The sequence below is a fragment of the Candidozyma haemuli genome (genome assembly GCF_002926055.2).
Source record: "Candidozyma haemuli strain B11899 chromosome Unknown A_2014730914, whole genome shotgun sequence".
Taxonomy (NCBI): domain Eukaryota; kingdom Fungi; phylum Ascomycota; class Pichiomycetes; order Serinales; family Metschnikowiaceae; genus Candidozyma; species Candidozyma haemuli.
The window spans coordinates 1,056,344-1,083,487 of record NW_020289906.1 but is presented as its reverse complement, the minus strand read 5'-3'; the positions used below and the strand labels follow the sequence as shown (position 1 = coordinate 1,083,487).

The 27,144-nt window shown below is 45.5% G+C and overlaps 8 protein-coding genes and 1 non-coding gene across 9 annotated transcripts; 4 read left to right on the top strand and 5 right to left on the bottom strand. All coding sequences in view use genetic code 12, as the record gives it.

Annotated features, from left to right (window-relative positions):
• Positions 1–134: 134 nt before the first annotated feature.
• CXQ85_000476 (TFIIH/NER complex subunit) lies at positions 135–1,637 on the top strand (the record flags this gene model as incomplete). Its single annotated transcript, XM_025484220.1, has 1 exon — positions 135–1,637. One exon carries the CDS (start codon positions 135–137, stop codon positions 1,635–1,637), a length of 1,503 nt encoding a protein of 500 aa, XP_025342435.1.
• Positions 1,638–1,730: 93 nt separating this feature from the next.
• Positions 1,731–4,343, bottom strand: RNR3 (Rnr3p; the record flags this gene model as incomplete). The annotated part of the gene is made up of 1 exon (XM_025484219.1): positions 1,731–4,343. The coding sequence occupies one exon, from the start codon at positions 4,341–4,343 to the stop codon at positions 1,731–1,733; it is 2,613 nt and encodes an 870-aa protein (XP_025342434.1).
• Positions 4,344–5,330: 987 nt separating this feature from the next.
• CXQ85_000474 lies at positions 5,331–5,402 on the bottom strand. The gene has a single exon. It is a non-coding gene; the product is annotated as a tRNA-Cys (tRNA).
• A 1,259-nt stretch (positions 5,403–6,661) lies between these two features.
• On the top strand, positions 6,662–10,131 carry CXQ85_000473 (DNA-directed RNA polymerase III core subunit; the record flags this gene model as incomplete). Its single annotated transcript, XM_025484218.1, has 2 exons — positions 6,662–7,725; positions 7,764–10,131. The coding sequence occupies 2 exons, from the start codon at positions 6,662–6,664 to the stop codon at positions 10,129–10,131; spliced, it is 3,432 nt and encodes a 1,143-aa protein (XP_025342433.1).
• A 100-nt stretch (positions 10,132–10,231) lies between these two features.
• Positions 10,232–13,856, bottom strand: CXQ85_000472 (tricalbin; the record flags this gene model as incomplete). Its single annotated transcript, XM_025484217.1, has 3 exons — positions 10,232–12,335; positions 12,365–13,782; positions 13,830–13,856. The coding sequence occupies 3 exons, from the start codon at positions 13,854–13,856 to the stop codon at positions 10,232–10,234; spliced, it is 3,549 nt and encodes a 1,182-aa protein (XP_025342432.1).
• A 1,992-nt stretch (positions 13,857–15,848) lies between these two features.
• CXQ85_000471 (uncharacterized protein) lies at positions 15,849–17,603 on the top strand (the record flags this gene model as incomplete). Its single annotated transcript, XM_025484216.1, has 1 exon — positions 15,849–17,603. The coding sequence occupies one exon, from the start codon at positions 15,849–15,851 to the stop codon at positions 17,601–17,603; it is 1,755 nt and encodes a 584-aa protein (XP_025342431.1).
• Positions 17,604–19,313: 1,710 nt separating this feature from the next.
• CWT1 (Cwt1p) lies at positions 19,314–20,969 on the top strand (the record flags this gene model as incomplete). The annotated part of the gene is made up of 1 exon (XM_025484215.1): positions 19,314–20,969. One exon carries the CDS (start codon positions 19,314–19,316, stop codon positions 20,967–20,969), a length of 1,656 nt encoding a protein of 551 aa, XP_025342430.1.
• A 71-nt stretch (positions 20,970–21,040) lies between these two features.
• On the bottom strand, positions 21,041–23,266 carry NOC2 (mRNA-binding ribosome synthesis protein; the record flags this gene model as incomplete). Its single annotated transcript, XM_025484214.1, has 1 exon — positions 21,041–23,266. One exon carries the CDS (start codon positions 23,264–23,266, stop codon positions 21,041–21,043), a length of 2,226 nt encoding a protein of 741 aa, XP_025342429.1.
• Positions 23,267–23,706: 440 nt separating this feature from the next.
• Positions 23,707–26,424, bottom strand: STE13 (Ste13p; the record flags this gene model as incomplete). The annotated part of the gene is made up of 1 exon (XM_025484213.1): positions 23,707–26,424. The coding sequence occupies one exon, from the start codon at positions 26,422–26,424 to the stop codon at positions 23,707–23,709; it is 2,718 nt and encodes a 905-aa protein (XP_025342428.1).
• Between the last annotated feature and the right edge of the window lie 720 nt (positions 26,425–27,144).

The window sequence follows — 27,144 nt, the reverse complement described above, 5'->3', positions numbered from 1 at the left end:
AGGTTTTACAAGAAGCGGTTTCCACTAAGAAGAGCTTCCTTCCATTGATCATCTGAACGAAGAGCTTCAGAAGACAGAGTACCCAGAACAGCAAGAACAGCAAGAACAGCTAGAACGTCAAAACAAGCTTCTTTATGTCCTTTAAGCTCACTGTTAACAGCCACTTGGAGGGGCTTCCTCGAGTCGTTCAGCTGAAACTCTTTGACGCTCCAGCAACATGTCTTTCGATCTTTAGGCTTCTCCCGCCATTGGCCAAGTTTTATGTCATCAGCATGCTCTTCAATGAAAAACCTGTGGCGGTGAAGGATCTAGAGAAATGGACCCAGCCACAGGCGAAGAGACTACAGTTTGATGCTCTTAAGCGTCTTAGGGCGTTGCACATCATCGAGGAGGATTCTGGCGGTACACATTTACGTCTTCACCAGACGTTCAGAAACAACTTCAGGGATTGCCTTACAGGCACGCAGGCGCCGAACGCTTTTGGCATTTTGGCTACAGAGCCGCTGGACGACCGTGTGAGTATCAGACTATTGGATAAGTTTGCTTCACAGAAGTGGGAGACCATTCTTCATTTCATGGTCGGCACGGAATTGCCTTCTGTGCCTTCGAAATCGGTGCTTTCGTTGCTAAAACTGGGTGGGCTTATGGAGGGGCCAGGGACGACGGCTGGGAACTTGAAGATTACCAACTCTGGGTTCCAGTTTCTCTTGCAAGACGTCAATGCACAGTTATGGGCGCTTTTACTTGAGTACTTGAACTTGACCCAGGATCTTCATATGGACCCAGTTGACGTGCTTAACTTTATTTTTATTTTGGGGTCTTTGGAGCTCGGTAAGGCTTACCAGGTGGCCTCCTTAAGCGATACTCAGATCTCCATGCTCCCAGATTTGCGTGACTATGGGCTTGTTTACCAGAGGTCGGAGAATTCGTCACGGTTCTACCCTACTCGTCTTGCCACAACGTTGACGGCTGAATCTACAGGTTTAAAGACTCCATCTATGGTCATGGACCAGCATTTACAGAGCACAGAAAACGACACAGACGACGCCCTGCTGGGCCAGATCATCCTCGAAACCAACTTCAGTATCTACGCTTACACCAATTCGCCCTTGGAAATTGCTATCTTGAATCTCTTCGTTTCTATGAAGACAAGATTTGCCAATATGGTGATTGGTCTGATCACAAGAGAGTCCATCAGACATGCTCTTTCCAACGGTATCACCGCTACCCAAATCATCAACTTCCTCGAAGCCCATGCCCATCCACAGATGCGTGCTATGGCCAAGGAGAAGCTCGATAAGAAGATCGAGTTCGACGCATCGCATAATATTAATACTGCTGGTGGAGCACCGCAGTCCAAAACCGGCGATGCTGGTGTTGCTCAGCATCGTCTTGAGATCCTTCCGCCTAATGTCGTTGATCAAATCAAGCTTTGGCAGTTGGAATTGGACAGAATTCAAACGTTCAACGGGTACTTGTTCAAGGACTTCAAGAACCAGAGCGAGTACGATATCCTTTGCAATTATGCCCTGGAGATTGGCGTTTTGATCTGGTCGGAAAAGGCAAAGTTACGGTTCTTTGTTACGCAAGACGGAATGGCCCAGGTGGCTGATTTTGCAGGAAGAAAGCTACGCTAGATGCTGATTGGCGTCGTTATCATAAATCTTCTTGCTATATACAAATGCATTAAGTTGGTCTATTTACATTGTTGTCGTCGTTGTCGTCGTCATTCATCCTGAGCATGATTCACAGTTCTCAGGCTCACTAATGTTGCATGAGAGAGGTGTATCCGAATAAATATCATAAGAATCGAACTGTCTTTCGTTGGGTGTGAGTTCGTTGGAAGTCTGAGTGTCTGGGTCGCTTTTATGTGTTCTAACTTCGGCCCTATGCTTCCTCTTCTTGACGCTATAGCTATCACTCTGTGGCTCGTCAGAACTATCATCATCAGAGGTCCTCTTGTTCGTGAACGTTTCAACCTCCACATACGACTTCCTCTCTAACTGCCTTGGAAGTGGAGTAGCTTCCCTGGAAGCCTCTTCAAGGGCTCCAGCATGGTCCACAGTGAACTGAATAGCACGAGCTGCTCCTTGTGTTCTCAAGTAGTACATGCCAGTCTTGAGTCCCTTCTCCCAAGCATAAAAGTGACAGGAAGTGAGTTTACCAAAGGTTGGATTCTGCAAGAAGATGTTCATGCTCTGCAGCTGGTCAATGAAACATCCACGGTCAGCAGCCATATCCACGATCTTCTTCTGGCTGATTTCCCACACTGTCTTATAAAGCTTTTTAAGCCTAGAGGGTATTTCTTTGATGTTCTGAACCAGCCCGTTATCCATAACAATTCTGTCTTTCATCGCTGGCGTCCAGATCCCCAAGTCGATTAGATCTTGCAACAAGTACTTGTTCACCACTTGGTACTCACCAGAAAGCACTCGGCGCAGGTATATATTGGAAGTAACAGGCTCGAAACACTCAGTGAACCCTAGGATCTGGGAAGTGGACGCTGTAGGCATTGGAGCACAAAGTAAGGAATTACGAAGCCCGTGTTTTTGTACTTGAGCCTTGAGTTCGTCCCAATCATTGAAAAACTCAGGTTTATGGTTCCAAAGGTCGAACTGTAAGATGCCTTGAGATGCTGGAGATCCAGAAAACGTCTCATATGGACCATGGATCTTTGCTAGCTCCATAGAACTCTCTACCGCAGCATGGTAGATGGTTTCAAAGATCTGTCTGTTAAGCTTTGCAGCTTCAGGCGAGTCAAATGGAATACGAAGCTCTAAAAAGACATCTGCAAGGCCCTGAACTCCAATGGCAATAGGTCTGTGTCTTTTGTTAGACGTTTCCGACTCCTTCACTGGGTACTCTGTTGCGTCAATCACAGCGTCAAGGTTCTTGGCCAAGATTTTAGCCACTTTATGGAGCTTCTCGAAGTTATAAGAAAGCGTCTTGTTATCTTTATGGTTGACAAAAGATGGAAGCGCCAACAGACCTAAATTGCACACGGCAGTCTCGTCTGGCGCCGAGTATTCGACAATTTCACAGCACAAGTTGGAGGATTTAATCGTTCCCAAGTTCTTCTGGTTCAGTTTCCGGTTGCACGAGTCCTTATAAAGCATGAATGGCATTCCAGTTTCTGTCTGGGATTCCAATATCTGTGCCCACAATTTCTGGGCCTCAATAGTCCTAAAAGCAAGTCCTTTAGCTTCATATTCTAAGAAGAGCTTTTCAAACTCTTCGCCATGAACGTCAGAAAGGCCTGGAGCTTCGTCTGGAGAGAAAAGAGGCCACATTCCGTTCTCCTTGACCCTCCTCATAAACAAGTCAGGAATCCAAAGAGCATAGAACAAGTCTCGAGCACGGGCTTCTTCCTTACCGTGGTTCTTGCGTAGATCAAGCACATCTTCAATGTCAGCATGCCATGGTTCAATGTAAACCGCAATGGCACCTGGACGCTTGTTCCCGCCCTGGTCAACGTACCGAGCTGTGTTATTGAAAACACGCAACATAGGCACCAAACCACTGGAAGTGCCGTTGGAAGTCCGTATAAGCGAACCGCTAGCACGAATGTTGTTCACATGAAGGCCAATACCGCCCAGCCCTTTCAGAATAAGCGCTGTTTTATGAAGCGTCTTATAAATGCCGTCAATAGAGTCATCCTCCATGGCCACAAGAAAACACAGCGAAAGAAAGCTATTCATAGTGCCGGCGTTGAATAGCGTAGGTGACGAGTGGATCATATACCGTTTCGACATGAGTCTGTATGTTTCAGCAACCCTTTCCAAAGTATCTGAACCACCCGTAGGAACGTGAATGCCAAGCGCAACACGAAGGAATAAATACTGGGGCGTTTCTGCTATCACCCCATTCAATCTAAGCAAGTACGACTTCTGAAGCGTCCGTACGCCGAAATACGCCAAGTCAAAGTCTCTCTTTGCTCGTATAAGACCGTTAAGCACCTCTCTATGAGACTCCACGAACTCAACAATACTTTCATTCACCAAAGGGTACGGTTCGCCCGTCTTCGGATGAACGTACGCTGCCAACCGCTTTATATTCGAAGCAAAGTCAATGTCCACGAGTTTCTGTGTTCTAGTGGCCTCCAAACGCCCAGCCAAAAGCGCATAGTCTGGATAATACACCACCCTTGACGCAGCCGACTCGGCCACAAGCAGAAGCAACTCGTCACTGGAAAGCATCTGTGGAAGTGCCCTTTCGATGGCGTCTATCAACTTAGCCATGTCATCCTCAGGAAGTCTGAGTTCGGCCGAAAGGAGGGTCAAAAGCTTCAGTAGCCTCTGTCTGGAGAACTCCAGGCCATGTCGACGTGAAGTTACCAAAGGCATTTAAGGCAAAAAAGGGAAGAAAGCGAGTGGGTGCAAAAGATAAACAGTGATGGCGTTGTGACGTTTAGAGGTGCAGCAACTGCGCGCCATTAGTATACCCTTTTGGGACGAGCCAGTACGAGAGATGGGGGTGACGAGGAGAGTGATAGGGGATCAAGGGGAAGGGAGAGTTGGTTGAGGTGAAAGAGGGGGTTTGTTTGGATGGGATGGCGAAGTTTGAAAGTTTTTCGGTGCTTTTTGGTGGAGTTACAGTGGGGTTGTGTTGGTACGGATTGGCTTACTAAGTATGGTTTTTCGCAGCCATTACGAGGAGAGCAAAGGGGAGAGGAAGAGGTGTTGGGGTGAGGTAGTGTGGTTTAGGGTGGGTGAAGGGCGTCTGGGAAGGTGATTTGAAGGTAGAGAAGAGGTCTGTTAGAGGCGGTTCGGTGGTCGTTTGCTCTTTGCTGTTTGCGGTTTGCTGAGTGGAAGGTGGATGGGCTGACTTTGTGGAAGTTTGTGGTTTAGAGACACCAGGAGGGTTCTGGTAGAGCTCTTTGGAATAGGAGTCATTTGTTTGGGGTTTGGAAAGCGAATGGAGTAAATTGGTTTGGATCGAAGAGAATGGGACGATGTGGCATTTTAGTGTGGCTGGTGCAAGCCGCTATATCATTGACTACCTTTGATATAAGTCTAGTAAAGCGAGGACTACGAGGAGGAGTTCAAGACTATCAAAACTATAAAGAGTATCAAAACTGTAAATAGTATCAAAGCTATAAAGAGTATCAAAAACCCTTAGCTAGTCTTGTCTTGTAGAATCGTCTTTGGAAGAAGTATTGAATCGAAGGTCTATGAGATGGTACTGAAGAACTACTTTTCAACAAAAGTACTGAGTCGAATATGGTTTAAAGGGGACTAAGGGACGAACAGGACCCTAATATTCCAAAAAGAAGCACTTCCCAGCTTTTAGGCTTCTTGTAGCCAAAGGTATGGTTGGAGAGCAAAAAAAAGAGCTCGCGCTCAGGTTCGAACTAAGGACCAACAGATTTGCAATCTGCTGCGCTACCACTGCGCCACACGAGCATTTACGAGAAGAAATAGTTTACAGTGTAAAATGTGCGACGCCGTGAAAAATTAGGTAATATATGCAGGAATTATGAAAAATTGTCGAAATTTTCAGATTTTTCACCAGAAACATCCCAAAGGGTTCTGACACTGATTTTTCAGCAATAGGGAGACTTCAGGAGGGCATGGTTGTGGCTGTAGAGGCCATGAACTGCCAGGACTTGTTGAAGGTACGAAACAAGGAATCAGCATATTTAAAGGTAGAATGTGGCTGTACAGGCAGTCGATGTACGCTCATGCGCATCTTTTGCAAAGAACATGAATGAAGTAATTCGAGATAAATGTCTTGAATGGGTATAAATGAGAAATTGAAGGTTCATTCTGTGCTCAGATATTGTAGTTGCAAAGACCTAGAAATTGGGCCATTGCTTATTCAAAAAGGGAGAATAATTACTGATTGCTACTCATTATCACGATATAAGCTTTGCAGCCATTCTGGACTAGTAGCAAGTGGAATACCCATGAATTTCAAATAATGGGGGAACTTCCAGAGCTGAACCAAAGTCTTCTTACCCTTCTATTCCATCGCATTCAACGAATATAGACGACTGGGTTTTCTCCTGGAGTCGTAATGAATAGAGTGGTTCGTATTTATTTGTGGTATAATTGAATGGATGTTTTCAAGGATCCAGTGAGGCCTTCAAGTTCCAGCTGTTCCCTTCTTGCCTCGAGCTTTCAAACACTCAACTGTACGAATTACAGCAAAGCTCATTTCAATACTTCCCCTATCTTCCTTTATTTCTTCGTAGTGCTTCCCCTCCAGCTATATCACTTCCTGACTCATCTATTGGTTCGCTGCGATTCTATCATCATCCCAACACCTCCCCAAAAACCACCAAAACTGAAAAAAAAAATCCATAATACCGTCCAAACCAAGGAATATTCTTACAATGCAAACAACTCTCTTCTTTTCTTTACCATCCCTGCCTTCCATCTGCCTCCTCTGTTTGGCTGCAAAACATAAGCAAGAGCGCATACAGAGCAGTTTAAGAACCCCCACCAAAAGCCACCAAAACCATCAAAACAAAAAATCAAAAAAGCCAGGCACCATGGCATCACCCCCCTTTTCCATCCTAACCAACTCTTTTCTCCTCCCCATCCTCCACCATGTCTGTCTCCCAACCACCTTCCTCTGGGTCCATCGCACCCGTGCACCACGATGGGCCCCATCTCAGATCACTAAGCTCTTCTCAAACTCTCCATCTACAAGTCTCCACATGAAGCGCAAGTCTACAAGCACCATGGAGGTAGATGACTCCTTCCTGCCGCTCCTTCAGGAGGAGTACAAGGGGAAAAAGCTCTACGACCCGATCAACACGGCCGAGGATAAATGGCAGCTTTTACCTGCTTTCTTGAAAGTGAAAGGTTTGGTGAAGCAGCATTTGGACTCCTTCAATTACTTTGTGGATGTGGATCTTAAGAAGATTATCAAGGCCAACGAGCTTGTTTTGTCGGATGTGGACCCCCAGTTCTACCTTAAGTACTTGGATATCAGAGTGGGACACAAACTGTCGCTGCCTCCAGGCACCAAAGAGGTGATTATGGCTCCTCACGAATGTAGACTTCGTGACTTGACCTACTCGGCTCCGATTTACGTGGATGTCGAGTATACGAGAGGCCGCAAGATCATTATGCATAAGGACTTGGAAATCGGCAGAATGCCCGTGATGTTGAGGTCCAACAAGTGTGTTTTGGATGGTATTGACGAGCAGCAGATGGCCAAGTTTGAAGAGTGTCCTATTGATCCTGGTGGATACTTTATTGTGAATGGTACGGAAAAGGTTATTTTGGTCCAGGAACAGCTTTCGAAGAACAGAATTATCGTCGAGGCTGACGAGAAGAAGGGCATTGTCCAGGCCTCCGTTACGTCGTCTACACACGAGAGAAAGTCCAAAACATACGTTATTTCCAAGAACGATAAGATCTACTTAAAGCATAACTCCATCGCTGAAGATGTGCCCATTGTGATTGCTTTGAAGGCTGCCGGTATCGTCTCTGATATGGAGGTGTTACAGCTTGTTTGTGGCTCAAACCCACAGTACCAAGACCTTTTCGCTATCAACTTCGAGGAGGCCGCCAAGCTCGGCGTTTTCACTCAACAGCAGGCTCTTTTGTATATCGGAAGAAGAGTGAAAACCATTCGTCGTGCTGGTGCCCCAAGACTATCGCAGCTCCAGGAAGGTATTGAGGCTATTGCCACTACGGTGATCGCCCATTTAACAGTTTCAGACCTCAACTTCCGTGAAAAAGCTCTTTACATTGCCATTATGGCCAGAAGAGTGTTAATGACCATGCACAACCTGCTATGGTCGATGATAGAGACTACGTTGGTAACAAGCGTCTAGAGCTTGCAGGCCAGCTTTTGTCGTTGCTTTTCGAGGATTTATTCAAAAAGTTTAATTCTGATTTCAAAGCTAACATCGATAAAGTCATGAAGAAACCAAGCCGAACCTCCGAGTTTGATGCTTTGCTTTCTATCAACATTTATTCTAACAACATCACCATGGGAATGAACCGTGCTATTTCAACAGGTAACTGGTCCCTTAAACGTTTTAAGATGGAAAGAGCCGGTGTCACCCATGTCTTGTCTCGTTTGTCTTATATTTCCGCATTGGGTATGATGACTCGTATTTCTTCCCAGTTCGAAAAATCCAGAAAGGTTTCTGGTCCCAGAGCGTTGCAGCCTTCGCAGTTTGGTATGTTGTGTACTTCTGATACTCCAGAGGGTGAGGCCTGTGGTTTGGTTAAGAACTTGGCCCTCATGACACATATCACTACAGATGACGAAGAACCTCCAATCAGGAAGTTGTGCTTCATTTTGGGTTGTGAGGACATTATGAGTGTTGACTCTGCCACCCTCTACTCTGAGGGTAACTTTGGCATCTTCTTGAACGGTACAATGATCGGAACTACACGTTTCCCTGTGAAGTTCGTCAGAGACTTCCGTGCCATGAGACGTACAGGTAAGATATCCGCGTTTGTATCTATCTTTACAAACACTCATCAGAGTGCCGTTCATATTGCCACAGATGGTGGTCGTATTTGTCGTCCATTGATCATTGTGGACGATAAGACCAAGCTTCCTAAGGTGAAGGCTTCTCACTTGAAGAAGTTGATGCTGGGTGATTGGGTCTTTGACGATTTCTTGCACCACGGACTTGTGGAGTACTTGGATGTCAACGAAGAGAACGATTCTTTAATTGCATTGTACGAGAAGGATCTCGTCGAAAGTTCACATCTTCCATACACACATCTAGAAATTGAACCTTTCACTGTCTTGGGTGCTGTGGCCGGATTGATTCCTTACCCTCACCACAACCAGTCACCAAGAAACACTTACCAGTGCGCTATGGGTAAGCAAGCCATTGGTGCCATTGCATATAATCAGTTCAGAAGGATTGATACTCTTCTATACTTCATGGTCTACCCACAACAGCCTATGGTGAAGACCAAGACCATTGAATTAATTGACTACGATAAGCTTCCGGCTGGTCAGAACGCTACTGTGGCTGTCATGTCTTATTCTGGTTACGATATTGAAGATGCTTTGGTGTTGAACAAGGCCTCCATTGACCGTGGTTTCGGTAGATGTCAGGTTGTTAGAAAGAACACCATTCAGCTTAAGAGGTACCCTAACCATACTAAGGATATTGTTGCTGGTATGCGTGTGGATGAAAACGGTGAACCAATCTTCTCACATTCAGCCTTGGGTCCAGATGGTTTGGGTGAAGTCGGCATGAAGATTGAAAATGGTCAAGTCTACGCCAACAAGCAAGTTCCAGTCAATGCTGGTGAATCTGTCTTGGGTGACGCTAACCCACCTCCTGGTGGAGAATCTCATAGAGAAACGCCAGCTTACTACAAGGGTCCTGAGCCTTCTTACGTTGATCAGGTCATGATGTCTGTCTCTGATAACGATCAAGCACTTATCAAGGTTTTGATGAGACAGACGCGAAGACCCGAACTTGGTGATAAGTTCTCGTCCAGACACGGTCAGAAGGGTGTTTGTGGTATTATCGTTCAGCAGGAAGACTTGCCATTCAACGACGACGGTATTTCTCCAGATATTATTATGAACCCACACGGTTTCCCATCTCGTATGACGGTCGGTAAGATGATGGAACTTATTTCAGGTAAAGCTGGTGTTTTGAACGGCAGTCTAGAATACGGTACCTGTTTTGGCGGTTCCAAATTGGAAGAAATGTCCCAGATCTTGGTCGATAAGGGTTTCAATTACTCTGGTAAAGACATGTTGTATTCTGGTATTACAGGTGAGTGTCTTCAAGCGTACATTTTCTTTGGCCCTATCTACTACCAGAAATTGAAGCATATGGTCTTGGATAAAATGCACGCCAGAGCAAGAGGTCCTAGAGCCGTTTTGACAAGACAACCTACCGAGGGTAGATCCAGAGATGGTGGTTTGAGATTGGGTGAGATGGAAAGAGACTGTGTGATCGCTTATGGTGCTTCTCAGCTTTTACTAGAAAGATTGATGGTCTCTTCCGACGCTTTTGAAGTGGATGTCTGCAACAACTGTGGATTGATGGGTTACAGCTCTTGGTGTAAGACCTGTAAGAGCTCTGAGTACATCATCAAGATGACCATCCCATATGCTGCCAAGTTGTTGTTCCAGGAGCTTTTGTCTATGAACATTGCTCCTAGATTGAAGTTGGGCGACGTGTTTTAACCTACATGACTCTGTGTATCATAGATCTTATTTGCATGGCGAGATCGAATAGATCCCCCCAAGATTAAAAAATAAACGAAGATAGAAACAATTAGAAAGCTTAGTCATCTGACGATCTGCCAAGGTGTAAACCCTTACGGAGACCCTTTCCGACAGTGCCGAAACCTTTTCCAACACCCTTTCCAACACCTTTACCGACGCCTTTACCAAGGTGGCCCACGGCACCAACACCGGTACCCAAAGCACCACCGAAGTTCTTGCCCTCGGGAGTGAAGCGAAGGATAAACTTAGGTTCAAAGCTGAGTTTGAAATAAGCCATACCAGCATCTTTCTCGTCCTCGTCAAACAACGGCACAGAAAGCTCGGTTTCACCTTCAGAGTTCATCTCAGACAATTTAAGATAACCTGTACCCAACAAGTCGTCCTGCTCTGGACCGACATCCCAGTCAAACACCACGACCTTGATGACGGTATCATATCTGTTGGTAAGCTCGACTTCGGTAGTTTCGTTCCAAGTAGGATTCAATGTCTTCTTGATCTTCTTACTCTTGAAGAAGTTGTCACGCTCAGTGTTCAAGAACAACTTGACGTATGGGTCAGACTTTCCGTTACTGTCACCAGCTGGAAGGTCAGTGGCCTTCAAGGCAGTCACACTCAAGACACCACAGTTGTCACTCTGGTCCTGAGGTGGAATGTCACTCGCGTAAATGACTGGAACCCAAGAAGACTGCAAAGTAACCCTAGCAGTGACGGATCCCTCGAGAGTAATAGTAGTGGTCTTGTTGAAGGAGTCCTTCATCAAGTCTAACACAGGCACGGTAACCTCAGCAGCTGCCTTCTCTACCCTGTTGGTGTGCTCCTTCTTCTGGAGTCTGAAAGTCACCTCGGACTTGTCCAATTCCTTCACCACATAGTCACCAGTGGTTGTCAGTTGTGTCTTCTTCTGTTTCAACTTTGGAGTGACGAAGTCGTGAAGACCGTGGTTGTCAAAGAAAGCCTGAAGGAACAAACCTTCCTTCGAAGATTCAATCTGAGAGATTTCATAAATGAAAACACCGCTCTTATACTCAACGAGCTCGTCCAATTCCATCCGCAACTTACCGGAACTGAGTAGTTCCTTCTCCTCCTTCTCTTCTTTTTGGGCCTTCGTCTCGTCTTCCATAAACTTGTCTGCAGCATTCTCACCCTTCTCTTTAATAAGCCTGTCTTTCTTCTCCTTGATCTTTCTATCCTTCTCACGCTCTTCTTCTTCTTCTCTGATATCTTCCATTGTCATCACTGGAAGAACCGGGTAGAACGACAAAGAGTAAGTGACAGTACCTTTAGGACCCTTCTTGTGAATCAACTTAGATGTTCTTAAGGTTGGGTCAACAGTCTCGACATAGTTACCCTTGCTATCCTTTTGAATTAAAGGCTGCAATTTCACATCAAAAGAACCCAATGTTCTATCAGGACCCATCTTCTCAGTGTCCATTACTTCCATTGTCAATTTCTGGTTCGGAGACGAGACAGTAACATAGTGAACTTCATTCCAAGAAGGCTCCAATGTCGAATCAAAGTGCGTGGTTCGGGCTCTCTCATTTCCGTTAATCATAAGACGAACATATGGATCAACCTTACCAATAGTCTCCAAGTTACGCAAGTCTTCAGCATTACGAACACTGACTCTGACAACACCAATAGGAGGAGTGTAACCAGCGGTACCCTCGGCATCTTCCAACATAACAGGCTTCCAGAAAGAGTTGATCTGAATTTCACCACCGTTAGGCAACTGGAACCATGGATCATCAACTTGAGCAGCATCGATCAAATCATTAAGTCTCTTAATAACAGCGTTAATAGTGTTACCCTTGTCATCTTTAATGAGAATCTTAACTCTAGTTTTCGCACGATTGAAGATAATCAGTTCCTTAGCACCAGACCATGATGGACTGTTTGTCTTCTTCTGAACACCAGTCTTGACAACGCATTTACCGTTCATCCAAATCTCAGCGTAGGTGGTCAATGGCTCCTCAGTCTCGGACTTGAGGTGTCTAGCACCTGCAATCTCAACTCTAGCAATACCACTGTTAAGTTCTGGTGGAGGAATGGTGGCACCATCTGGTTGTCTCTGAGAGACCAAAGTTGGCATGTAGTGCATCTTCAACAGGAGTTCACCAACAGGCTTACTGTTACGAATGATAGGGCAGTAATTTCCTGCTTCTCTTTATCTCTGAATGTCTCCAAGTCGTACTGAATAGAACCAATCTGGTTGTCACTTCTATGCTTACGCTTGTCCATAACATTAATGTTCAATGGCTCAGCGAAAGTGTTAACAACAACGTACAATCTTTCGTTCCAAACAGGGTTCTTAGTGTCTTTCTTGAAAGAGGTCTTCTCGAGAACTTCCTTAGAGTAGCCAAAAGTGACGTAAGGATCAACAGTATTGTTAATACCACCAAAGTTTCTCAAGCCCTTAGCTTGTTGCACATCAATCACCAAAAGACCCACTGCCGAGTTCAAAGGTGCTCCAGCCATTAACTGCTGCACGTTCAACTGGAAGGAAAGAGGAGCAAAGACGATTGGACCAGCATACTTCTTGATCATCTCGTTGATGAGAGGGTACAAACCAGGAACGGCCAAAACTTCCCAGTTAAAGGAAGTGGTTCCCAAAACTCTGGAGTTGAAATCAATATGAGGAGGTTCCATCAAAGTAGCAGCAATGGTTTCAATATGGGGGAAAGCAGTCATCATTCTCAATCTGACCCTAAGGATACATGTGAAAGACACATCAGAAACAGCGACAGGGATCTCAATACCGAAAAGTTTGGCCACGGTGACCACCTTCTCGTTAACATTGTTCTTCTGCTGCTTGTTACTGGAATCAGCCAAGGCGTTTGGAGTGAAGGCAACAGCCCAATCCATCACCACAACATCATCAGCAGTACCAGCCAAAGTCTTCACCTTAACAATTCTGGGTGGTTTAGTACCGGCGGTGAAACTGTCAAGCCACAAGGCCTTGATAAAGCCTGGAGCAGGGGAAGAAGCCAAAATAGGGTTAACTTGGTCAGTAACGATCTGAGCCACGGATGGCTCCAAAAAGTGCCAGAACTTCTCCAAAAACACGTTAAGCCAATCCATAGTCTCGTAGTCGTTCTCAATGGACTTGACGGAAAACTCTCTCTGGGCCACCTCACGCAATGCTTGTCTGTACTTTCTGACCGAGCTTCGGTAGAAGATACCAAACGAAAGCATGATGAAAAACACTGGGGCCAACGAGAAACGGAACCATCCAAAAATCCACGAAAGCAAACCAGACAAAATCATATAAGCAACATTATGGTACCAGTCGCCAAAAGTCATCGAAGGCAAGTAGTTGTCAAAGAAAGAACTCTTCGACAACAAATCAGTCATTTCGTCCTCAACAGTCAACTTTTCAGTGTGGTCGTATCCTCCCACTTCCTTCCAGCCACGGTAAGCTGGAGGCACAGGCTGCCTTGGTTCAGGCTTCCCATGTTCACATTCATCAAAATTGTAGTCTTCACTGACGGTCCAATCGGTAGTTTGAGTGTTGACCGTGTCGTCCTTTCCCTTGTCGATCTCGTCTCTAATATCATCAAGTTCCTGATCTTTCAACGAAACCTGATCAGGCGGGTTAAGCACCTCGTTGGGCTTACGGTTAGTAATTGACCAATTGACAATTCTTAATCAAAACATACATCTGTGGCGTGTACTGGAGCCAGCATGGTGTTTAAGGGTTGGTTCTTGAAGGGGAATTTATTGTGTAGTATGAGTTGCTTGGTCGTGCGCGGACCGGTTTTGGGTATGTACGGGGATTTGGCGGAAGTTGGTCGAATTTGGTTCTGAAAATTGGTACTCCAGGTCAATTCACTATGGAGAAGAGAATGAAGCTGTTTTTAGGGCCGAATGTTTGCTCCTTCATTGGGTTTGGTGGACCCTTGGACGTGGCTATGGTGAGGCTGAGACAGCGTACTGGACGCAGGTCCAGCTTCACTTGCATACAGCAATGGCAGGTGATTGGCAGGGTCAGGGAAGGGTCAGTTTTGGGAGACTAAACGAGAGAAAATAGACAATATTTTTACATATTCGTGTAGAGTGAAGCGTAAGCTCTGTTTTGGTGTTTTTTCTGGAATTTTTAGGTACAAGATGGTTTTTTGGCGTGGGTTTCCGTTTTTCGGTGACACCTGCAAATGTACATGGAAAGATGCAAATGGCTGCGAAAAGGGATATATCAGGAAGAAAGTGAAGTTTGTGTTATATTCGAAAAATAATGCCATACTAATCTTAACAACCAAAATTGAGTGGTTGTTGAATTTGGATGACCGAATTTCGGGGTTATTTGCGCTTCGTTGATCTGAGGAAATGGGCATGGTTACAGTTCACAACTGGTGTTTAAAGGAGCTGTCAAGGATAAGAACGTACGTTTGATCGGTAAGCGGGTCTAAAATGGCTAAAATGTGCTTGAAGGGTTGTTTAGGGTGGGTTTGAGGGGAGTGGAATGTGGAATGTGAAGAAGAAGAAGAAGAAGAGTTGTCCAGAGATGTGTACTTACTGGGCTGTTAGTAGTGGTCTAGAAAGGGAGATTAAGTTCAAATGGAGGTCACTGTGAGGAAAGTAAAGCGGAATCGTGAGAGTACAAATCTGCGCTTTGAAGTGAAAAGTTTGCGTATTTTCACGGAAAGTACATGCCCTTCAGCTGACTAGCCCAGTAGCACAACAGGTAAATGGCCAAAGAAGTATCTAACCAATGTCTCTCCTGGGCTCTTCGAAATCCCGACGCCATCAAATATACCCAATTAGGGTATTAATTCAATTTAGAGACTTCAAGTAGCGTTATTATCAGCCATTTCTGGAAGGCGTATGCCTCTTCTTCACCTCCCACAAGTCACACACTTAGCCGAAACTACCTTCCCATTACATCCGTCCGAACAACATCAGATCACACACAAACTACTCCCAAACCCACCTCCACCCACCTCCACCCACCTCCACAACTTCCCTTACCATATACTCCCTCTTGTCGAACTCCCTCTAAATATAGTACCGGCCTGAGCGTGCCATTGTCCAGAGACTCCCCAGCCATTGTCACCAGAACCCACCAAACCCCCAGAACCTTCCAACCATTCCCAACATCACCTACCAAGAATAACCTAACAGTCCACTTGGTAACCCCGCAGCATCCACACCATCTACACCCTCTAGTGGTACGATTTCGCAGCCATTCCACCAGCCAATCATCCACCTGATAAATGCACCACGTAAGAAAGTAGCCTGTCAAAGTAGTCAGTTAAGGGATAAACTGAAATTATTGTAATTCAAAGTTGAAGATTTGGTAAATCTGAAAAACACAGAAAGTGTATTTTCATGACCTTAGCCCTTCTCCAGTACTAGCCTTACGGATACGCGTCTCAGGAAGAACCTACCATCCCAGAACACTCCACCACTGATTCCAAAACACAGCAATTAATGGACCCTGGCCATAAGCCTCGTTTATCGCCCCACCCTACAAATCATCCCCATTCCTCCCTGATATACCCATAAGCCAGGATATGGAGGAGAGAGATCACCCCAGACCCGTGCACCTCCCACACATTCCCCCTCCTACATCACCAGAGTTGAAGAAACACTAAAGGCTATTCTTGAAAAACACACGCCAGCTGGTCTTTCTTTTTTACTGGCATCCTTTTGTTTTTTGCTTTCACCCTTTTGTACCCAGCATGCCTCGAGCCAGTAGGCTTGCTGCCTGTTTTTCCATAGTGGTATTGGTGGTGGTGGTGTTGAAGTTGATTACCGCCTCGCAGCTACAACTAGGAGATGCTTTGTTTCTAGCAAAGAACTCGATCAAGGAGTACCATTTCTCGGCCATTTGCAGAAGCAGGTATTTTGCTGGCTGTACGAGTGACTCGGAGAGGGAGGTGAAGGGGGAAGGTGAGCCTGGCCAGGTTATAGGTCTTGATCTTGACTTGGACAGTCCATTCACGAATGTGGTCAATTCGGTGTTTCCTATTGATCTGATTATTTCGTATAACTTTTCAAATGAGACCCACGAGATGTTGGCTCGCTATGCATCGTTCAGCCCCATCATCAGCCGGTCCTTGACGTCGGAGTACGCTATAGTGCCTGGAAAGGCGTGTGAGGGACCCTGGGAACCTGAAAATAAGGAGGAATTTGAAGATAAAATCTTGATTGTGCTCCGTGGAAAGTGTACGTTTGTGAAGAAGATCCGGAATCTTCTTGAATCAGACCTACGGCCTCGTGCTATCATCGTGGCTAACGATGAGCCCTATAGGGCCCTCATAACCATGTACCTGGCGTCGTTCAACGCGGACGGGAAACTTACTACTCCGGTGTTGTTTATTCTGAACGAGGACTATAAAGAGCTTGGGGTTATGTCTCTGGAACACTTGAAGATCCTGATCAGAACCGCTGCTTTTGATAATTGGATCAACTTGCTCCTTTCCATGGCAGTATCTCCGCCGCTACTTATCCTAATATGCTATCTTTTGGTCAGAACGCTACAAATGTGCCGTAAGCGTCGCGTGAGTGCCTTAAACCAGCGGCTTGTCAAGAATCTACCTGTCTATATCTATCACAGAAACCATTTGATCCCAGCACACAATTTTTACGTTTATTTAACGGCCACTTACCAGACAGGTGACATACCTCTGGTTCCGTCGTCCTCAGAGGATATTTCATCGATTACAGAACCAGATAATCCTGCTTCTATGAAAAGTTTCGTCATCAACGGTACGGACCTTTACTCATTACGGAAACTGTTGGGGATCCTTTTCGCTCCCGACGATTTCTTTCCCACTTTCAAGTGCTCTATTTGCTTGGATAAGTTTACTCCTCTCCAGCTGAGGGTACTTGTATTGGATTGTCACCATATCTTCCATGAAAAATGTCTTTCCAATTGGCTTATTAACTTCCGCCGCACCTGCCCATTGTGCAACGATATAATCAAGCCAACAGAAACACTGCCTCTTCTCAACTCCATGCTGGAACCTATGATGACGCAACAAGCGTTTGATCTAGGTGCATTGGAGAGAGACGTTGGCTTCAATGGAGCACAGTGTTCGCGTGCGACACAAGACTATGCCCGGCAACTGCCCGAGGTACTTTCCACAGCAGCTGTTCGTAGCTTTCAACTTGAGTCAGCTGCCTCGGACCCAGGGCATTCCAACGAACATACAGATCAGCACTCTTCTTCAAACTCCTCGTTCGTCACGTCCTTTTCGCAGCCAGAGACTCCCGTTCGTGGGTCAGCAGCATCTTCCTTACCATCAGCATACTTTACGCCAAACCTGTCCGCTGAATCAAGATATGAAGACACACAAAATACCCAAGATACTATGATATTCGATGGGTATGGAAGGGACAGACAAGAACTGCAACTGAGTCATTCTCGCACGCCTACAGTGTTTACAGCAGCATCATCATCCTCGGCAGCATCCACGATACGCATGGAATAGCATGAACTGCCGAACTTTATGTCTTTTCATTTACGACCAAAGAATTTCACGACATGATGAATCATGGAAGCAGATAGTAGCAGTTGTCTTGATTTCTACTCTACGCTCTTCTCTTCAAATAACTATCAATAACTAACATTACGACCTAGAGTACTCGCGTGTGGCAACATCAATCAGTGAGTTCCAATACTTACCATCGCCAACTACATCAATCTACAACTCATATTCCGGTTTATCGTCTCTGAAAATAACGTTGGGCCCAATAATGGAAGCTCCACATCATATGCTCTATGATCAGCCACATAGTGCTGAGAGTCGTTGTCCAGCTTCCCAAGACAATTAAATGCAAGTTTATACCTTGGTTCGGACGCTTTAACGAGTCATTCAGTTCTCTTTACGACTTGTACTGCTGTCATGGTTTTCTGAAATGTTATTCACCAAAGCATTTGATCTGACTCAATTGAGAACTTAATGGAAATGCAAATAGTAAAGAAAAAAAAAAAAAGAACATTCAATAAAAAGTCTCGAGTCACTACGAATGGCAAGCACTGGATGATTGAAATGGAAACTGAATTCAAGAGAATACGATGAAACGACCAACTTAAAAGAAGGAAATTACTTGCTGATTTACCGGTTTCCAGTAATTGATATGTGATGTTTCAATTCATCTGGTTTGGCTCAAAGTGCCATTTGCAGCTAGAGCTGTTTTAGACGACAGAAAGCACTGAATCAAAGGCATAGAGAAAAACATAGTCTTCATGAAATACAATATTGATAAAAATAGTAAAAGAGAAAGCCAAAGAAAATCTCCCAGCAGATACCACTACACTTGTTACATCTGCCAGTTACATGTACAGCTTTATCCCATAGAAGACCTCCACCTAACATTGACAATGACGAATAAAAAACCTGAACTCAATTGCTTCTCAAGACACAAAACTCAGTAAACTGGCAGTTTCCAAAAAAAGAAAATCCTATTTAAATAAAAACGGTACAAAAAGGAAAACGAAGCAAAAACGGTCGGATGTGTCAACCTTATATACCCCAGCGCGAGTGTCCAACTGAGGAAGCCACCCAGTGCCATATATCCTTCCAAGAAACTCAGAAAAAGAAAATAATCCAAAAAACAACCTGAACTGACCAATCACGTTCCCCAAATTCCCTCTATTTCCCTTTCCTTACCTTCCCTTCCCATTCCTTCAACCTCTCTTTCCTTTAGTTCCACCCGTCCCGGTTTCTGCCGGGCCCTCTGGTAAGACGCAAAATCCCCACAAAACTACTGGACCCTCAGCGTCACGTGACACCCATCAAATGTTAGATGAAGGGTGCACGACTGTAGGTAAGAAAGACTATGTAACGGACATAGCTGGGTTTATAGTAAAGAGTGGTTCGTAGTGTATTGAGATAACTAGTTAAGGAAAGAAGGATGGGAGATGCCATCCTTATATAGTGAAGACATTGGATGGCAAGCAAGTAAGAGGGTCATCATCATAGCAACTATAGGAATCTGGGCAACAGGATATCATCATGCCTGCATATAGAGCATGTATTCCAACATCAAACCTGCTCACGGTTTTTCCTGTTATTGTCCCTTGAGTGGACGTATGCCACAGGATCTTTAAGAACCTTACCAAAAGAACCTGGCCCCTTTGATGATCCCTTTATGAGACCCGAATCATCCACGTCTAAGCTTTAGCCCCTTATTTGAAAATGGAATATCGAGAAAAGTCCGACGAGTTAAACGACCAAAACACGCTGGGCAGCCAGCATGGAGACCAGCTGGGCCACGACATGGCCAAGTCTTCGTCCACGAGATCCACCAACGATAAAAAGACGAAAAAGAAGAAGAAAAAGGTCGAGATGGCATGTGTGTACTGCCGCCGTTCTCACATGATCTGCGATGACTCCAGACCGTGTCTGAGGTGTATCAAGAGAGGTATTGGGCATTTATGCCATGACGAGCCGACCCAGGGCAGAAACCGGAAGAAACCCAACGCTGGCGCTCCGGGTCTGTCCACGAATCCTACGCCGCCGACGTCGGCGAACCCGACTCCGGACATCAACACTTCCTCCTCCAACCAGACCATCCCAGATCAGTCTCAGCCGGATATGGCCGGGTACCTGGCGTCAGCCAGCCGAGCTGAGCCGGGCTCACTATTTGTTCAGCCCCAAGCGCCCCATGTTCTGGCTCAACAGCAGGCCAGGGGCGGTAATGCAACCGGTCCGGGCTTTGGAGGCCAGAGTGGTATTGGCGGGGTAGCTGGGCTCCTGAAAAACTTGCCATTTAACGAGGAACCTTTCTTTTACTCGGAGCACGCAGGTAGTGAATTCAGTTCCTTGAATGATTTCCTATCGATGATTGACGACCCAGAACTTGTTAATGGTTCGCTAGGGACGAACGGTAACAATACTGATTCTTTGATGGCATTCCTGATGCCTCAGAACACCGGCTCCAACACCAACCTACTTTCGTTTTCTCCAAATAACTTACAACAAGCTACGTTTGACCAGAATCCCAACACAGAAAGCCCTGTGCTAGGTCACACTCACCAACATCAACAGACTCAGCAGGCTCAACAGCCCCAGCAGCTCCAACAGCAACAACAACAGCAGACTCAAGCCCCAACGAATGGAGGCAACCAGCATTATGAACAGGCACAGAGCGGGGGCAAACCTGCTCCAACAGATAACCAACAGCCTGTTATTTCAGACTCGGCTAGAGACAAGTTCTTCTTGACAGCAGCAGATCCAACGACAGAAATCTCACCGGAAGAAAGACTTAAACAAGTCATCAAAGCTAAATTGGAAGCTGGCCTTCTACAACCGTATAACTACGCCAAGGGCTATGCCCGTCTACAAGGCTACATGGATAACTACATGAATCAATCAAGCAGACAGAGAATTCTAAAACCGCTTTCCATTTTCCGTCCAGCCTTCCGTGCTATTGCCCGGACATTAAAGGATGTTGATTTGGTGCTTGTGGAAGAGAGTTTCGAACGTATGCTTCTAGATTACGATCGTGTTTTCACGTCCATGGCTATTCCTGCTTGTCTTTGGAGACGTACCGGTGAGATCTATAGAGGAAACAAGGAGTTTGCTTCTTTGGTTGGTGTAACCACAGACGACCTCAAGGATGGTAAGCTTGCAATCTACGAGCTCATGAGCGAAGAAAGTGCCGTGAACTTCTGGGAAAAGTACGGTGCTATTGCTTTTGATAAAGGACAGAAAGCTGTGCTCACGAGTTGCAACTTGAGAACAAAAGATGGTTTCAAAAGAAAAAGTTGTTGTTTTAGTTTTACAATCAGAAGGGACCGGTACAATATCCCCAGTTGCATTGTGGGAAACTTCATTCCAATTGACCCATGATAAAAAAAAAAACGCTGGTCTAGTGTACATGTATATTTAGTATGCAAAATCAACTGTTGATATTCAGCAGTTTACTCGTCATCAGAACCTTCAGCGTCTTCGTCGTCCTCTCCTTCACTTTCAGACGTGTTCAAAGCATCTTCCATCTCGACATCCTTAGACTTGGACTTCTTCTTGGCCTCCTCTTCTTCAAGCACAGCTTCCTTCAAGAGTCTCAACTTCTCCTCTCTGCTTCTTCTGTGGACAGTGACATACTGACCCAAAGGAGTGGTTTCCCATTTAGTGTCCTTCATGAAAGTACGAACTTCAGCCTTGTTGGAAGGACCATACTGGATCTTGGATCTCTTGGAGGTTATAAGATGAGCGTTTGAGGTCAACTTTTCCACAAGCTGCTGAACCTGTTTGTTGAACTTTATAAGTCTCGACTTCTTCAAGAAACGCCTAAGGGCAATCACTGGAGGAGTGATAAGCTCAGGGAAAGCAGCGCTCTTACAGTACAACACAAAGAATTCACTTGTCAAGTCAATGAACTGTTCACAAACACCTTCCTGGTAAACCCTCGTACCCAAGTATTGCTGGCCAGCTTTAATGTTGTGCTCAAAGTCAAACGCAGGCAAGCTGACGCTCTTGGCTGGCTTCTTGAAAAGACTAGAGGTCAAGATCTCCTGGATGAGTGGGTAAATAGGAATGTAAACACCAGTGTTCTGAGAAAGTCTAATCAAGGAACGGATCAAGTAGAATCTCAATGGGTAGAACTGGGGAGTAGGGATCAATCTGATGGTACCCAAGGTGACCTGAACCAATGGGTAGATCAAGGATCTCAATGGGGACTCCTTGTTCTTGTGCTTGGTTTCTTCGATCTCAGGGTTGCATTGCTGGGACAACACTCTGGACCAGAAATCCAAGGAATGGCAGTATTGCCAGTTGTAGATGATTTTGTAGGCCTCCTTGTTTTCAGAGGTGGCCAGGCGCTTACTGGTGTTGGTGATGGTGGTACGCAAGTGGATGGCCAACTGACGGACGTATTCGAAGCCAACCTGGTACGACAATTGCTCGTTGATACCGAACAACTCAGATGCAGAGTTCTTGGCAAAGTTGATCAAGTCCATGGTGTGGATGTTGGTCTTTCTGCATGCCTTCAAGAACGAGGAGTAGGTTTGTTTTAAGATAATCTCCAAAACGGCCTTGGGGAACTCTCTGGCAGAGTTGTTCATGAAAGCGTATGCAGCGATCTGGGTTTCAAGGTTCTGAGTGGTGGCCCAGACGTCCACAACAGCAGTGTAAATCTGCTTAAGGATCTTTCTGTGAGACAAGTAGAATGGCAAGACATCCTGGAGAGAACTCAAGACCAAAGCGGCAGTTTCGGTGTTGCTGATATCCTCCAAAAGCGTAATGTAGGCGCCAGCCTGACTCTTCAAGATTCTAGCAATTTGGTTGGTGTTTTCGTTCTTTTCGTCCAAGCTTCTGATACCCTTAGAGTTGACCTTGTATGGAGCCAACTTCTGGATAGCGTCAGGCACACTTCTCAAGCCAATGAACATCAAATCGGCGAAAACAGATGGATCGCTAACAGTGTAACGGCCATTATCCTCCTCAGAAATATTGATATTGACACCAGCCTTGAAAGCAGCCACAACGTTCTGGACAACCTTCGTAGTAGGAGTCTTCAACTTCTTGTCCCAAGAAATAAGAAGCTCTTTGGTGATATCAGTTTTCTTCTTCTGGGTCTTTTGCTTCTTCTCTGGCTCTTCATCCTCTTCTCCCTCTTCCTCCTCGTCATCTTCATCATCGCTCATAGCGTCCATTGGGTTAACACCCTCAAAGTCCAAAAGCGCCTTATCGTTCTTCTGCAAGTAACTGTAAAACTCTGGATCCTTCTCGGCAAGCTTATCCATCTCCTCTTTAAGCTGTTCCTCGTCCTCCTCTTCAGAAGATTCTCCTTCCTCGTCAGAAGCAGCACCAGCACCAGCCTCCTCTTCAGAATCATCCAATTCGATATCCTCAGACTGTTCCTCATCCTCGTCTTCATCCTTGTCCTCAGAACCAGCACTAACCTTAGTACCCTTCTTAGGCGTAGGAAGCTTCATATCCAGCTCAAAAAAGTCTTCCATGGACATATCATCGAAAACAGGCTTGGTGGACTTCTTCTCTGGCTTTACCTCATCGCCATCTGGAGCAGTGGATTTCTTACTCAGGCCTTTTAGTTTATTGTGTTTTTGCACTTTCCGACGGTGGTCGATTGTGTGCTTCAAGTGTTTGCTTTGAAACCTTTTCGTGGCTTTGGAAGTTTTGGCCATGGCTGGATTTCTAGGTTTAAGCTGGAGCTGGATAATTTTCGAAACTAGAGAAGTATGGTGGTCTGCGATGAGGTGCGTATATGCAGGAAATACACCTTCACTGGCTGCGAAAAGGTGGGTTCAGGGAAGAGGGAGGGCGTAGAGGGATGCTTGTTTAGTGGGTAAAAGAAATGATTTCTGGAAGTTACGGAGAAGGCGAGGGTGGGGATATCTAGGGGTTTTTTTTTCTCAATTTTTGGGCATTTTGGGTGTTTTTGGTGGACCTCTTTTTAACTACTTATGGGTGCGCCTAGTAAATGGTCAAAGAGAAATCAGGTGTTTGAGGGAAAGCCTAAGATATCACTTTTAAGTTCCAAATTATATAGTACATGTACTCGAATAGAATTGAATTTGTTTTCCTGCCGTTTTCGTTAGTCGTGCTTTGAAGTGTGCCTTCAAGCTTAATCCCAGAGACCTCTGTAAGCCATGTCTAGCCAGTTCATGAGCTTGTCGTAGATAATGACATTTGCGTTGTGGTAAAAGATGGAATGGTCACTATCGGGGAAGATTTGCATATCGTAGTTTTCGACTCCATGCATATTTAAGTTATCCATGAGCCAGAGGATGTTTTGGAAATGAACATTGTCGTCTGCGGTTCCTGACATCACCAAGAAACGGGAAACACTCTTGAAGTTCTCGAAATCATTGATTTTTGAAGTCACCTTGTAGTTCTCGTTCTTCTTTGGATCTTTCATGTACCGTTCAGTGTAGATCGAGTCATAGAAGAGCCAGTTCGTCACAGGCGCCACCGCCATACCATATTTGAACACTTCTCCCTTGTCCTTTTCTAAAGTTTTGAGTGTAGTAAATCCTCCATATGACCAGCCCCAAACCGCCGTGCGCTTATCGTTGATGTAGCTGTTCTTCGAGATGTAGTCTTTTGTGACAGCTATGATATCCTCGGGTTCCCAGTACCCTATTTTCTCATGTGCCCATGATTTTAGCTTCCAGTCGTCGCTTCCTGTTCCACGAGGGTCAATTATCAACACCACTGCACCCAATTTAGCACTCACAATATCTTGGAAATCCACAGAGAAGTCTTTCTCGACAGTCGTTGATCCAGGGCCACCATAGACGTGCACAAGCAAAGGATGCTTCTTCTTAGGATCAAAATGAGGAGGGAAGATTTCAATCATGTTGAGCTCCACCTCTTCCGATTTGTGGCCAACTTTCACTTGGCTATGCACCCTAGTCGGCACGTTTACAAGAGAGAGACTCTTGGATAAAGCTTGGCCGTCATTGATAGGTTGGATACCATTGATAACTGTAGGGTTTTCTGACCACTCGGCAAGATTCATTAGCTTCTGCCAAGGCTCGCGGGGCCCACGGTACCGTAAGTTGGCAAATTGACCATCTTGGTTGAACAGAATATCAAACTTTCCAATATCAGCGGGGAGTAGCTTCGTGCTACCGTCTTTCAAAGAGTAGCAATTCACCTGTACATCCATCTTGTGCTCAGTAAGAAAGTAGAGCTCTTCATCGACGGCATTGTATGTCACAGGAGATTTCGAGCGAACCTTGCCCAAAATCTTAGAAGGTTCTCTAGCCAAAGCCAGGTCAAAAAGAGCCAAGTGGACATACAGGTCGTTCACCACCCGGTCAATATACTTGTTTCCCTTTTCATTTTCAAGAACGGTAATCGGCTGTGCCTTCTCAATCCAGCCATTGTAATCGGTACTGTTTGTGGTAGAAACAGTCGTGACATGTTTATCTCCAACGGTATAAACCTTCTTTCTGAGGATCGTGCTGGTACGGTCCGTGACTTTAACCAATAAATCATTAGAATTAATCCAATGAGCATCGTAGATGATGAAATCTTTGCCCACAGCTTCATCAGAAAGAGGACCAATTGAGGAGGTTTCACCTGAATTGACATCATAAAGCGATAATGATATAATTGGATTTGGCGTGCCTGGTTTGGGATACTTGATATTGGTTCTGATAGGATACTGGTTAACGTCATCAACCTTCTCGTCTGGTGGGCTTTGATATGTCATTCCAATTTTATTAGAAGGTTTGACATAGTAGTCCATGTCATACCCTCTGACATCTGTATCGTTGATGGTTGCGTAAACAAGCTTTTTCAGATCTGGCGACCACCAGAACATCGTAGCGTGTGGGTACACTTCTTCCTCATACACCCAATCAGGCTTCCCGTTGAACACATCAGGAGAGCCTGTCGTAGTGATTCTCTTCGTTTCCATGGACTTAAGGTCTATAAGGTACAAGTCGTGGTTGTAGCCATAGATGACAGAATCACCCGAAGGGTTGAACGTAGCAAAATGGATCTTTTCAAGATGCCTCTCAGAGCCATCTGTTTTCAAAGGAATCACAGGCTTATGGGTCCCACTCAATGGGTGCCAGAGCCAGTACAACGCAAACAGCAGGTGTCTCCATTGAGGCGTCGAGTCTGATCGGAGCAAGTGCCATGTATCTTTATCATCCACCGAAGCGCCTGGATTAAGAAGAAGGTCTTGAACGTAGAAGAAGTTGTTGAAGGCCTCGATCTGCACGGAATCTAGAATGGTCTTGGAATAGTCAGTTTCTGCCTGGCGAACAACAAACGACTTACGTACTCGCGTGAGATAATACCCAGCAGCCGTATTGCTATTCTTATCGCCCAGACGTGGCTGCTGGGTCTTCAGAAGCCACCGAACCACCTTCTCATCAGCAAAGTACTTACCCTTGCGGTACTCAGCCAACGAGACACTGGCCAATTGCGGCAGGTACTCGTTCATCGAAATATTTCTATCGCTTAATGCCAAAATATTCGTATTGGCGCCGTGCCACATGTTGGCAGCCACCCTTGGGGCCTTACCGTTGGAGTACACTATTAGAGCTATTAGCCATATAGCCACGGCAGCCACGCAACTCGCCACAAGCACTTTCTTCAGGCCCCTACCCGAGCCAAAGAAACGATCTTTTTCCTTTTGAAACCCAGGATTCTCGGTGAAATCGTCGCCTTCTTCAGAAACCCGATGTTTAACATTATACTGGTCGATCTCATCAAACATCTCAGACGAGTCAGAGAACTCCAGGACCTCGTCATCTTCACCAGTTGCCTTGATGTCCTCTAACGGAATCTCCTCTGGCGCCTGGTCCAACCGTTTATACGACATTGGCAGCAAAAAGGGTGGAAAAACAAAGTGTAGGCTGTGTTATTGGCTGTTGTGTGGATAGATACGCGATGGTTATAAGACCTAGGGGAGCGTGGCCAGGCAGTGTAGGGCGGTATGGGAATGGAAAATGGACAAAACCAAAAATAAAAGTACCCTTTGTGAAAAGTGGGAATCGGCTCCTTTTATAGTTTTCTGGTCCCTTTTTTATACTGCTCCTTCCAATTAGCTTTCCCCATTGGGTCTTCAATGGCCAGGCTGAAACCGTGCATGTAATAAAGCTGCAGGGCACCGCACCATGGAGTCACAAAAGGTGTAAGTGGCTGGTGGACTTGGTGATTATATTAAAATGGTAATATATGGAGGTTCAATGGGTGGGGAGGGTTCTTTTGGGTGAATGGAAATTGGGTTTTTTTTTTGGGGTTGGGGGAGTTTTGGGGGTTCTGGAGGGTCCTGGTGGATGGTTGTATGTGCAGTAATGGGTGCAAATTTGGCCCCAGTGGAGGTGTTGGTTGGTGGTGGAAAGGGAGGATTTGGATTGGAGAAGAGATTTATGTCCTTTAATGTTGACTTTTATTAGCTGACAATTGCTTGTCGAGGGTTGGTTGTTTCTTTGGCAAAGGGAAGTATGCCAATGAGTAGTGTAGTACATGGACTGAAGGAGGGCCAGATAGTAGTATGTATCCAGGCAGATATGGGTCGGCCTGGGTCTTCTGTTCTATT